The 11,895-nt window shown below is 50.7% G+C and overlaps 1 protein-coding gene across 1 annotated transcript in view; it reads left to right on the forward strand.

The window, feature by feature from the left end:
• Nucleotides 1-11,895, forward strand: part of ABCC8 (ATP binding cassette subfamily C member 8) — a 77,194-nt gene that overhangs the window by 11,145 nt on the left and 54,154 nt on the right. Inside the window, 4 exon segments of the mRNA XM_006142491.3 lie at nt 395-561; nt 2,035-2,274; nt 3,177-3,365; nt 11,432-11,596. Coding sequence (XP_006142553.1) covers nt 395-561; nt 2,035-2,274; nt 3,177-3,365; nt 11,432-11,596 — 761 coding nt within the window.

Genomic DNA, 11,895 nt, shown 5'->3' on the forward strand with positions numbered 1-11,895 from the left:
TTCCGATGCTCAGTTCCGTTCTCTGATAAGTTAAGGAATAGATGAGATCACGTGTTTAAAGTGTCTCCTTGGCACCCTGCCTATAACTCAGTCGGATTCAAACATTAGTTCTCCTATTCTCCTCATTATTATTTGTTGTTAAGGGAAATTTGACCAGTTTGGCCTATGGGGTTATTGAGTTTTTGAACATGCTTGTCACGCTAAGAAAGGTGTGTATGTCGCCTCGAAGTGACACTCTGATCTAGTCACACAGGTGCAGGTGCACCCCCTTGCTCAGAAATGTGCACACACACCCCGCCTCCCTGACGCCCTCATTTTCTCTCCTGTTCGCCCTCATGCTTGCACACACACGTGAACATGCACACATGTCCCATGCATGCCGGTCTCTCGGCAGCCCTGCTGGTCTACTGGACCTTGGCCTTCATCACCAAGACCATCAAGTTCGTCAAGTTCTACGACCACGCCATCGGCTTCTCGCAGCTGCGCTTCTGCCTCACGGGGCTGCTGGTGGTCCTCTACGGGGTGCTGCTCCTCGTGGAGGTCAACGTCATCAGGGTGAGGGTAAGTAGGCCCCCGAGGACCCAGCTGGGCCAGACCGCCTGCGGTTCTCACCACATCCTGCCCCAGGTGCAGGTCCCTCCCTGCTTCTCAGCCAAGGTCCACGAAGGGGAGCTGAGCCGTGGGGAAGTTTCTGGGGTGACTTGGCATCTGGCCCAGCCGCCCTCGTCCAGGGTCCCGGAGGGAGAGGAGGCCATGGATGTGTTCTCTGAGGTGAAGGATGGGCTTATTCCCGCGGGGGGAAGAGATTCAGGTCCTGGCCTCTCCCAGTCCTCTCCCTCAGGACGGGAGCCACTTGTTTGTGCTTATTGAATTTATGTAGTCACACGTGTGCATGGATGAGAAAGCGTGACTGCACACATGTCCTCGGGGTTTTTGCCTCCCACCCTTGCTCCTCCCCATCTGAGACTCGAACCTTCCTCTACCCCCACCTTTCCAGGTAACCCTGACTAAGAGCCTAGCTTGTCTTTCCACATTATGTTTTATTAATATAGTGTCATACACGTCTATGGAAACAAATACTTTTCAGTGTTTTTTCCCTCAACACTCTAAATATGTATGTCCCCCTCCCCATCTTCATGTTGTAAAAATGGGATCGTATTATTCACTGCTTTCTGCATCGTGCTTGTCTTGCCCAATGAGTGTCTCTCAGGACTCCTTCCGAGCCATTCAGTATGGCTAATTCAGTTTTCTTAATGGATGCATAATATTCCACTAAGTGGACAAACCGTAACATATCCAGCTGTTCCTCTATCGACAGACGCTCTCTGTTGCCAAGTCCTTGCCTTCACAAACAGTGGGGTAGCGAACATGCTTCCATCTCTGTGTATCACTCCTTTTATTTCTACGGGAAGGAGTCCAGGGAGTGGAGTCGCTGGGTCAAAGGGTCTGTGTGTTTTAAATGTTAAATGAATGTCACAGATTGCTTTCCAAAAAGGCCGTGGTTGGCCAGCAGCAAATGAGAAACCCCTTTCCCTCCCTTCCAGCCAGCAGCAGGGTTATAACCTGCCTTATTCAGGCTGGTCGGATGCAGGCGAAGTGTGATTTTCACCTGTACTTCTCTGACTCCTCTGCTTTTATCTGGTTGTCCTTGGGGTATAAAGCCCCTTACATCCCCTCTCTTAACTGACCCTCATAACCACACAAGTGCCATCCTCTCTATAGACAAGGACATATTTTAAATGAGGTTTGCCCTAAAATACCTTGTTCGTAAGTGGAGGAGGCATTTTGGAACCCGGGTCTGTGTGACTTTGAGCTCTATCCACTCTGTATCCAGACATGGTGGTGACCTTAGATCCAGGGAGAAAATATTACAAGAGGTGTTGGGGGATCTTTTTCCTGGGGATAGTTATTGGCAAGAGGTGGCCCCATCAGTTGGAGGTCAAGTGTGGGCGAGCACCCCAGAGCCTCCCTGGAGCGAAGGGGAAAAGGTGACATGTTACACTTGCCCACCTCCATGGCCCATGTGCCCCACAGAGGTACATCTTGTTCAAGACGCCGAGGGAGGTAAAGCCCCCCGAAGACCTGCAAGACCTGGGGGTGCGCTTCCTGCAGCCTTTCGTGAACCTGCTGTCCAAGGGCACCTACTGGTGGATGAACACCTTCATCAAGACTGCCCACAAGAAGCCCATCGACCTTCGGGCCATCGGGAAGCTGCCCATCGCCATGAGAGCGCTCACCAACTACCAGCGGCTCTGTGAGGCCTTTGATGCTCAGGTAGTCAGTGGGGACATGGCCACACCCTCCCTTCCCTGTCCCCCAGTTTAGAGTCACAGACAAGGACTTCAGAGACTATCAGACCCAAACCCTGGTGGACCAGGCAGAGAAACTGAGGCCCAGGGAGGGAAGAGATATGCCCTAAGTGACACACTGGACCAGGGACAAGTCCAGGACTGAACTTTCAAAGGACTGTCACAGCTGGACTGGCCCTTACAGTTTAGGTCATCTGGTCTACCCTCATCATTATCTAGAGGCTCTGAGAGAGAAAGTGACCCCCCTCCCAGCAAGCTCTCCCCTCCCCCCACTTCACACTCTTCCTTCTGGAATCCAGTGACTGTGAAGGTGGAAATTTTCACCCAGTTTGGAAAGTAGGGGTGTTAGTCACCTGATCCCAATAACTATGAGTTTGTCCAGGCAGGGGTCTCCAAAATACTGCTGAGAAGGAAACTGAGGCCTCAGGAAAGGCTGTGACCTGCCCAGGGTTGGCACGTAACTGGCAGGTAGCAAAGCCAGTCTCCTGACTCCCAGGCCAGGGCTCCTTCGCTGCCTTTGCCCTAGCACTGGGTGGGAGGTGGGGCACACCGAGGGAGGCATGGTGGCGGATCATGTCGGCCCCTCACTTAGTGCAGTGTTGTACTCATCACATAGTCCCTGACCAGCCGTGTGACCCTGAGTAGTCATCGGGCCTCAGTTTCCCCATCCAGACCCTGTTGGTTGGTAGGGCCCGCCTAGCTCTGTACTTGGTGGCTCCACAATCACTTCCTAGAGCCCACCTCTTCACAGAGACATAGTCTCAGAGTTTCCCCCAGGCAGCGGGAGCCAGGGGCATCCTGGGGGGCGGGCCCTACTGTGAATGAGCCCTGTCCATTCTGACCTGGCTATGGGGTCTCTCTGGGCAGCGGAAGGATGCACAGAGCACTCAGGGTGCCCGGGCCATCTGGCGGGCACTGTGCCATGCCTTCGGGAGACGCCTGGTCCTCAGCAGCACTTTTCGCATCCTGGCCGACTTGCTGGGCTTTGCTGGGCCACTGTGCATCTTCGGGATTGTGGACCATCTTGGGAAGGAGAACCATGTCTTCCAGCCCAAGGTAGGCCACCCCAGGGCAGGGGAGGGCAGGGCAGTGCACCCTCTAGGGGGTTCCCAGTTGTGCATGAGCAGGGGCCGAGTGTATGCACCGTGGCCGCACTGGGGCGGCTCCTCCCACATGCCCAAAGCCCTCAGCAGTATCCCCTCGGGGATGCTCTGCAGCCAGTCATCAGAAATGCCAGGAGGCCAACTTATGCCCCGAGAGTTTTAGGGTGCCCCACTCACCTCACCACGCCAGCTCCACCATCATCCCTCTCCTGGTTAAGTGCTTCAGAGAGGTGAGCAGGTGCATGTGTTTACTCAGTGTCTAGCAGCATCTGTACTTTGTCAGGTTTGTTGGCTTTTAGTTCATGTCATCTTAATAGGCTTTAAGAAAGCTTCCAGGGCTCCGTCTTCTTCAGTTCTGTCTGTCCTAGCGTTCAAGGTGCTGCCGGGGCCTCTTGGGAGCTGCCCTTAGAGAAGCAAGTAGGGAGTGTCCATGGGTAGGATTTGTCCTCCCCCAGCTCCAAATTGCATTTAAAGTTGGCCCAAGTTTCATTAATATATTGGAGATACCCATAAAATTTTCTTAAAACTTTCTGCACCTTAAAAATACTTGAAACTCTTCAGACCAGATGGTGTTCAATGGATTTTCTGTTTCTAAAGGTATTACAAACTGAAGTTGGATGAAAGAGCTGGAATGCCTTTTCAGTGGTAGGGGTTCAATTTTCCTGTTTGGAGCAATAGCATTCGCTTTGGGGACTGAGGGACACTTCATTCTTACATGTTTCTTTGAGGCCACTTAGAAACACACTTAGAAGGCCACACAATGGAAAACTTTCATGCCTAATAAGATTCACAGTTTTATTTTCCCAGTAAGGAAGTCATTATAACATTCTAACCACGCACGGACAGTCCCAACACGATACAGAGAATTAGTAATCAGGGACCTTAATAATGTATGACACCCCTTGTGTAATTGTTGATTCAGCTCATGTGCTCGGCTGTGGTCCATTGTACTGCTAAGAACAGAATACCTAAGTCTGGGTCATTTGTTAGGAACAGAGGTTTATTTACTCATGGTTTTAGAGATCCAAAGTCAGGAGGCCACATCTGATGAGGCCCTCATCTCCCTCCCTGGAGAAAGCACATCAGTTGTGCTGTCCCACCATGGTGTCATGGGACATCACTGGGCAAGGGCAGAAGCAGAGCACGTCTCATTCCCTCTCCTCACAAACCCACCAGGCTCCATTGTAGAGGTCCCACCCTGATGCCTTAGTCCTATCTATTTTCAAAGGCCCCATCTCCCTCCCTGGAGAAAGACAGAGAGGTAAAGTGAAAAAGCACCCCCCAGGGAAGACGGCTATGCTGCAATCCCTTCTCCATTCTCCTTTGGGCGTTTTGGCACACACTCACTCCCAGTGAGGTTTTCAAGCTGCCATGCTGGGACCCAACCACACAGTTGGCCATGTGAGATCCAGCCACCTTAACATCTGCACCACTGGCTGGCCCAAGGTCCCACCTCTTAACCCCATAGTTAGATTAAATTCTCACCCTCTTAATCCTATCACAACCAAATTTTGTCACATAAATTTTAGAGGGACACATTCAAATCATAGCAAGTTCCAAATTGCAGATAGCAATGAATTCTATTGAGATTGATGTTAATTTTCCTGGAGATATCATTAACTGGGTATGTGGGGTTAGGAGTATGAGATGTGCCAGGTCTGTCAGTCCAATGTGTTTGGCATGCTTTTCAAGCCTTCTTGTGTGCCAGATCTAGGTTGGCTTATGGGAAAATGGAAGCAATATTTATGACAAGGACTATTAATAATGATTTCAGCCACTTCCAGCTCCACCATCATCCCTCTCCTGGTTAAGTGCTTCAGAGAGGTGAGCAGGTGCATGTGTTTACTCAGTGTCTAGCAGCATCTGTACTTTGTCAGGTTTGTTGGCTTTTAGTTCATGTCATCTTAATAGGCTTTAAGAAAGCTTCCAGGGCTCCGTCTTCTTCAGTTCTGTCTGTCCTAGCGTTCAAGGTGCTGCCGGGGCCTCTTGGGAGCTGCCCTTAGAGAAGCAAGTAGGGAGTGTCCATGGGTAGGATTTGTCCTCCCCCAGCTCCAAATTGCATTTAAAGTTGGCCCAAGTTTCATTAATATATTGGAGATACCCATAAAATTTTCTTAAAACTTTCTGCACCTTAAAAATACTTGAAACTCTTCAGACCAGATGGTGTTCAATGGATTTTCTGTTTCTAAAGGTATTACAAACTGAAGTTGGATGAAAGAGCTGGAATGCCTTTTCAGTGGTAGGGGTTCAATTTTCCTGTTTGGAGCAATAGCATTCGCTTTGGGGACTGAGGGACACTTCATTCTTACATGTTTCTTTGAGGCCACTTAGAAACACACTTAGAAGGCCACACAATGGAAAACTTTCATGCCTAATAAGATTCACAGTTTTATTTTCCCAGTAAGGAAGTCATTATAACATTCTAACCACGCACGGACAGTCCCAACACGATACAGAGAATTAGTAATCAGGGACCTTAATAATGTATGACACCCCTTGTGTAATTGTTGATTCAGCTCATGTGCTCGGCTGTGGTCCATTGTACTGCTAAGAACAGAATACCTAAGTCTGGGTCATTTGTTAGGAACAGAGGTTTATTTACTCATGGTTTTAGAGATCCAAAGTCAGGAGGCCACATCTGATGAGGCCCTCATCTCCCTCCCTGGAGAAAGCACATCAGTTGTGCTGTCCCACCATGGTGTCATGGGACATCACTGGGCAAGGGCAGAAGCAGAGCACGTCTCATTCCCTCTCCTCACAAACCCACCAGGCTCCATTGTAGAGGTCCCACCCTGATGCCTTAGTCCTATCTATTTTCAAAGGCCCCATCTCCCTCCCTGGAGAAAGACAGAGAGGTAAAGTGAAAAAGCACCCCCCAGGGAAGACGGCTATGCTGCAATCCCTTCTCCATTCTCCTTTGGGCGTTTTGGCACACACTCACTCCCAGTGAGGTTTTCAAGCTGCCATGCTGGGACCCCCTCCCTGGAGAAAGACAGAGAGGTAAAGTGAAAAAGCACCCCCCCAGGGAAGACGGCTATGCTGCAATCCCTTCTCCATTCTCCTTTGGGCGTTTTGGCACACACTCACTCCCAGTGAGGTTTTCAAGCTGCCATGCTGGGACCCAACCACACAGTTGGCCATGTGAGATCCAGCCACCTTAACATCTGCACCACTGGCTGGCCCAAGGTCCCACCTCTTAACCCCATAGTTAGATTAAATTCTCACCCTCTTAATCCTATCACAACCAAATTTTGTCACATAAATTTTAGAGGGACACATTCAAATCATAGCAAGTTCCAAATTGCAGATAGCAATGAATTCTATTGAGATTGATGTTAATTTTCCTGGAGATATCATTAACTGGGTATGTGGGGTTAGGAGTATGAGATGTGCCAGGTCTGTCAGTCCAATGTGTTTGGCATGCTTTTCAAGCCTTCTTGTGTGCCAGATCTAGGTTGGCTTATGGGAAAATGGAAGCAATATTTATGACAAGGACTATTAATAATGATTTCAGCCACTTCTGGACTGCTTAAAACACCTGACTGTGTGCAAGAGTTACCCATGTGTTGCCTTACTTAACCCTTAAAGCAACTCTTTGGGGGTATTCTTCATAACAGCTTTATTGAGATCGAATTTACATGTCATACAACTCATAAAACAGATGTTCTTCTCATTTTGCAAGTGAGAAGCTTGAGACTCAGAGAGCTTAAATCTCACAGCTAGTTAGTCAGAGAGCCTGGATTTGAATCCAAGCCTCTGGGCATTTATAACCATAGTGCTAAATTAACTATTATTTTCCAGCCATCACTTCTGGCTGCAAGGATTGTGAAATTCAATGGGGGAGAGAGAAAATGAAATAAAGGATTTCATATCATGTGTCACATACAGCTATCAGGAGTTATGTATAGGGAACTGCAGGAAGAGGGAGTGACTGCCTCCGCCAGGGGTCATGGACTGCCTGATCGAGGAGGGGAAGCTCAGTGGGGCCTTGACAAATAAGTTGGAGCTGGCCAGAATGAGGTGGGCGGGTTTCTCCTTCAATGTGAGGACTCTTTATTTGTTTCGATTTCAATGGCTTTGGAAGCCTTCTCTGGCTTTTTGAACCTCTGAAAAGGAAGGGGAAGTGACTGCTTGCTCTTACCCACAGGAATGTCAGCCTCGGCTTCAGTCTCACCATAGGTGACCCCAGAACACTGCCTGGACAATCCCACAGCAACACGGGACCAGTTGTGAAACATCAGAGGGGGAAACATCCTGGGGAATGTTAGGGGGAACATCAGAAACCACAGCCCTTATGGGCTTGTCCACACCATCCTCTTCCTCCCGCGTTTCCCAAAACCCTCGGAGGGCTCTCCAGAGGAAAGCACGGTGAGGCAGAATGTGCCAGAGATGGCGAGAACACCACCCCCTTAGCATCGTGGTTATCCGGACTTCACCTCCGCCATGTCTTCCCTCTCTGTTGACGCAGACTCTGGATTTATTGCCATCTCGCTGGAATGCTCTTGCCCAGTTACTTTTATCAGCGCACAAATCCCTGAGACAGATGGTCCTGCCTCAGTGGCAGCAGGCCTTATCAGATTTAATATTTGTTCCCTGCAGCCCAAGTAGTCAGCAAATTTCCGACACAGAAACGAGAGTTGCAAGTAAATATAGTCGGTGTCTGCGACAAAGAACTCTCCACCATGTGGTTGCTTGGTGTGTGGCTAAATTCTCATTCAGGCTTCTGAGTCCAGAAACTGGGGAGGAGTCCTTTCCAGAGGTCGTTTGGTCCCTCTCTCGGCCTCCTGGCAGCCCTAGGCCAGAGAGCCAGGTGTCATTCTGGTCCCCCTGAACTGACCTGCAAGCCGCTGTGTTTGATGAGGGACGAGGGGCAGAGCCCTGCTCTGCCCAGCCTCACCCGTCCTGGTCCTGCAGCCGGCTGCACTGTCGGACTCCCAACACTCACTCTCCATCCGTGGCTACCCTGTCCTCTTCCCCTGCAGGACACTCACACTTGGCAAGAATCACGTCGCCCTTGGCACCCTCAAGGACGAACGTTTCTGATTTCTTCTGTAATTGCTGCAGATCTCTGATGCTCCGGCCCCTCTGCCACTCCTCAGGGAACTGGGGCTCTGCCCGTGTTCCAGCTTTTCCCTGTCCCCTCTCCCGCCCAACCCCCACTCTCAATCTGTCGCCTGCCTAGGATGCCACTGATGTGGCTGAGGGAGAGGGAATTGGGCTCACGAGGAACTGCTGGTCTCTGAAACCTGCCAGCACCGCTCTGGGCTGTCAGCTGAGCCAGGGAAAGAAGGAGCAGCCTGGGCTTGCCCCACGGCCAAAGCGCCAAAGGGCCTCTAACCCACAGGAGTGGGAGTTCCCTGAGCCGAAACCTGTACGTCTGCGGGCGCCTCAGTGTGTGCTTCTGAACCTCCTGATGCGCGCTATGGCTCTCTATGCACAGTCCTCTGTCTGTCCCTGTGTCTCTTGGCGTGTCTTTTCATGTGTGTGTGCACTCACGCATGTCCTCATTTGGATGGCCGTTCGAGTTATCACTGCGGACAACTTAATGACCTTACCGCAGTGGTGTCTCCATGGCTGCCATGTCGGCGAGGGCTGGCCTCCTCATGACAATGCCCATGTAGCTGCTCTGGCCTGGAGTGCTTGGCTTCACTCCTGAACTCCTTCTCAAATGTCACCTCCTCCAGGAAGTCTTTCCCTGCCTTAATTAGCTTTCTGTCCTCTGTGATCCTCTAACATCTTCTGCCATCAAAGGGCTAGTACCGCTTTCCCTGGCTCGACCCTGAGTCCCCCAAGACAGGAACTTCATCTCCTGACTTCCGAACCAACACTCTGGTTCCTTGCCTGGCACCCTGGAGGGACACAGGAAGTGACTCTTTCATGACTGAGGCAGAATTACCACATATTGTGTGCTTACATGAATGAAATGTTCTTTACATGGTTGATATATTGATTTTTTTTTGAGAGATTTTCGCTATAGGGCGCGTGCGCTCGCCAGACAGACAGAGACATAGAGACAGGACGCGAGAAATCACCCCTGAGTAGAGATGGTCACGCCGCAATCCCTTCTCCTCCATTCTCCTCTCGGGATCTTGGGCACACACGCACATACGCCCGGCGTGAGTTTTAAGCCACCGGGTCCAGGACGCGAACCACGGTCGACTACTTGGGAGCCCAGCGACATAGCCATTACGCTAACTGCTGGTTCCCGATATATTGAATTTTCATATCAACTCTCTGAAGTAGAAACTGCGAATAGCCTCATTGCACGGGTGAGGAAATTGAGCCTTAGAGAGGTTAAGGAACATATCTAAGAACACTGTACTCACGTATAACAAGGCGGGATTCAAACTCATACAGCTGAGTGCAGGCTCTAAACCACCATGTCAGATGACCTCAGATGGAGGGGTGGGTGTGTGGGTCTACAGGTGGTCAGAGAAGGTTCTCGTTGTCACCCAGACCTTAACCGCTACGCCACCTGCTGGCCTCTCTGCTAACTTTAAGGTCCGTTTTGCTGCTTGCAGCTCTTGAGCAGCATGAAGTGGCACCGGTGCTGTGACCTGCCCTCCTAGCTTCCTCCTCTCCTCCTCCTCCCTCTCCCTCTGAGTCACTGGCAAGTAGGGCAGATTGGGGCTCAGGACTTGGGGGCCTTCCTCTCAGTGGTCTCCCTGCGTCTGCTTCCTGCCCTCTCCAACAGGGAGAGACCCCTGCCCTGTGGAGCAAGGGAGAGGCCGCTGTGAGCAGGACCAGACTGCTCCAGGGAGCGGTGAGGGATGGTTTAGAGAGCCTCTGCTCTCCCAGCAGTGGGGTCTCTGCGCCATCAGGAAGCCCTACGTACGCCATCCGGGAATTTCTGAGTCTAGGCAAAGGCCTGCAGGAGCACCCGGCCTGACCCTGGCCGCGGACATGCCCTCAGCTCCTTCTCATCACTTACTTCGCATCACTCCTTACCCGCGGCCATTCCCACACCCTTCCAAGAGCTCGCAGAGTTCAGGTCAGTGTCTGAGAAAGAGGAGTGTCTTCATGGAAACACGGAACCTGGGGAGAGACGGACTTAGACTGAAGTTTTCCTGGGAGCTACTGCTGCTCAGTTTGGAAACAGACGCACATTTGTTGCTTGGCATCTTTAACAACCAAGTCAAAGTATTTGTTTGTCTTCACTGGGTATCACCTGAACTCTTGCTGGAAGTGCAGTGAGGGAACCTGAAACTAAAAGGAAGCCCTGGGACTCTCGGAGCCTGGGGACTGAGGTCTGAAATCTTGGTCTACGTCAAGTGCCGAGTTCCCAGCGCCCCTCAGGAGCACGACGGTTGGTCTTTTCTGTCCGGAAATCACGACAGAGCAGACTGTCGTGAGGATGGGACACAGCCTGCAGGTTCCATTTCTGCAGCAGAGAACTCATGTCGGGAGACTTGTTCTAATAGTCTGCTTTTGGCTTCTCCATGACCGCCCCCATTTATTTTCATCCCGTTCGAAGTGCACACCCCTGAGCCTGGGAGCCGCAACGCCAAGAGTCAGATTCATGGGCTTGAGGTTAGAATCAAGCCCCATCCTGCAGGAGGCGCTGCTGCGCATGGACTGAGGCTGCATAGGAGGCCCGGGTTCTGTGCCGAGCCCTAGGTGGGCTGGGTGTGGTGGCGTGTGCCTGTGGTCCTAGCTAACCAGGAGGCAGGAGCAGAAAGATCAAAACATGGTGAGACTCTTACCAAAACATCTCTCCCTCCCTCTCTCCATCTTGCATTCCCTTTGTCTCTCTTTCATAAAAATAACCATGATAAAAATAACAGGGCCCCATTCTTTTCCTCTAAGTGGAAAGATGAAGGTGGTATAGGCAGTCCTTCCTGTGGTTGGAAGAACAGGTAGTTGGATTTATCAGGCTAGTTGTTCACTTGTAAGCAATCGCACAGGCCTTCCCAAGCATGGGGGGCCCTGTAGTGATCCTGGCCATTACGGCACAATGACAGGCACCGATGGTCATTTTACTAGCAGGGACAGCCACCTCTGAACTTCTCTTTCCAACAGACGCAATTTCTCGGCGTTTACTTCGTCTCTTCCCAAGAGTTCCTTGCTAATGCCTACGTCTTAGCCGTGCTTCTGTTCCTTGCCCTCCTGCTACAAAGGACCTTCCTGCAAGCATCCTACTACGTTGCCATTGAAACCGGGATTAACTTGAGAGGAGCAATACAGGTATCGTATGATTGTTTTTCCACGTTATAGTAAGAACTGTGGCATTTATCCTCATGGGCACTCAAGAATAACTCTGCTGTAATTAATTTTTTTTTACCTTTAATAATGTATTGATCATTGACAAGGCATGATCATTGACAAGGCAGTGTGGGATAATGGAATGTGTCTTGGGCTGGACTTGAGAAATGTAGTAGTTCTAGGTCTGATTCTGCTTGGCTTAGACCTGAGATGTCAACTGCTCAGCCCTTTGGCCTACCCAGCTCTGAAAGTGGCAGACATCACCAATCAATCACAGCACT

The sequence above is a fragment of the Tupaia chinensis genome, unplaced genomic scaffold, assembly GCF_000334495.1.
Source record: "Tupaia chinensis unplaced genomic scaffold, TupChi_1.0 Scaffold000077_1, whole genome shotgun sequence".
Classification (NCBI taxonomy): Eukaryota; Metazoa; Chordata; class Mammalia; order Scandentia; family Tupaiidae; genus Tupaia; species Tupaia belangeri.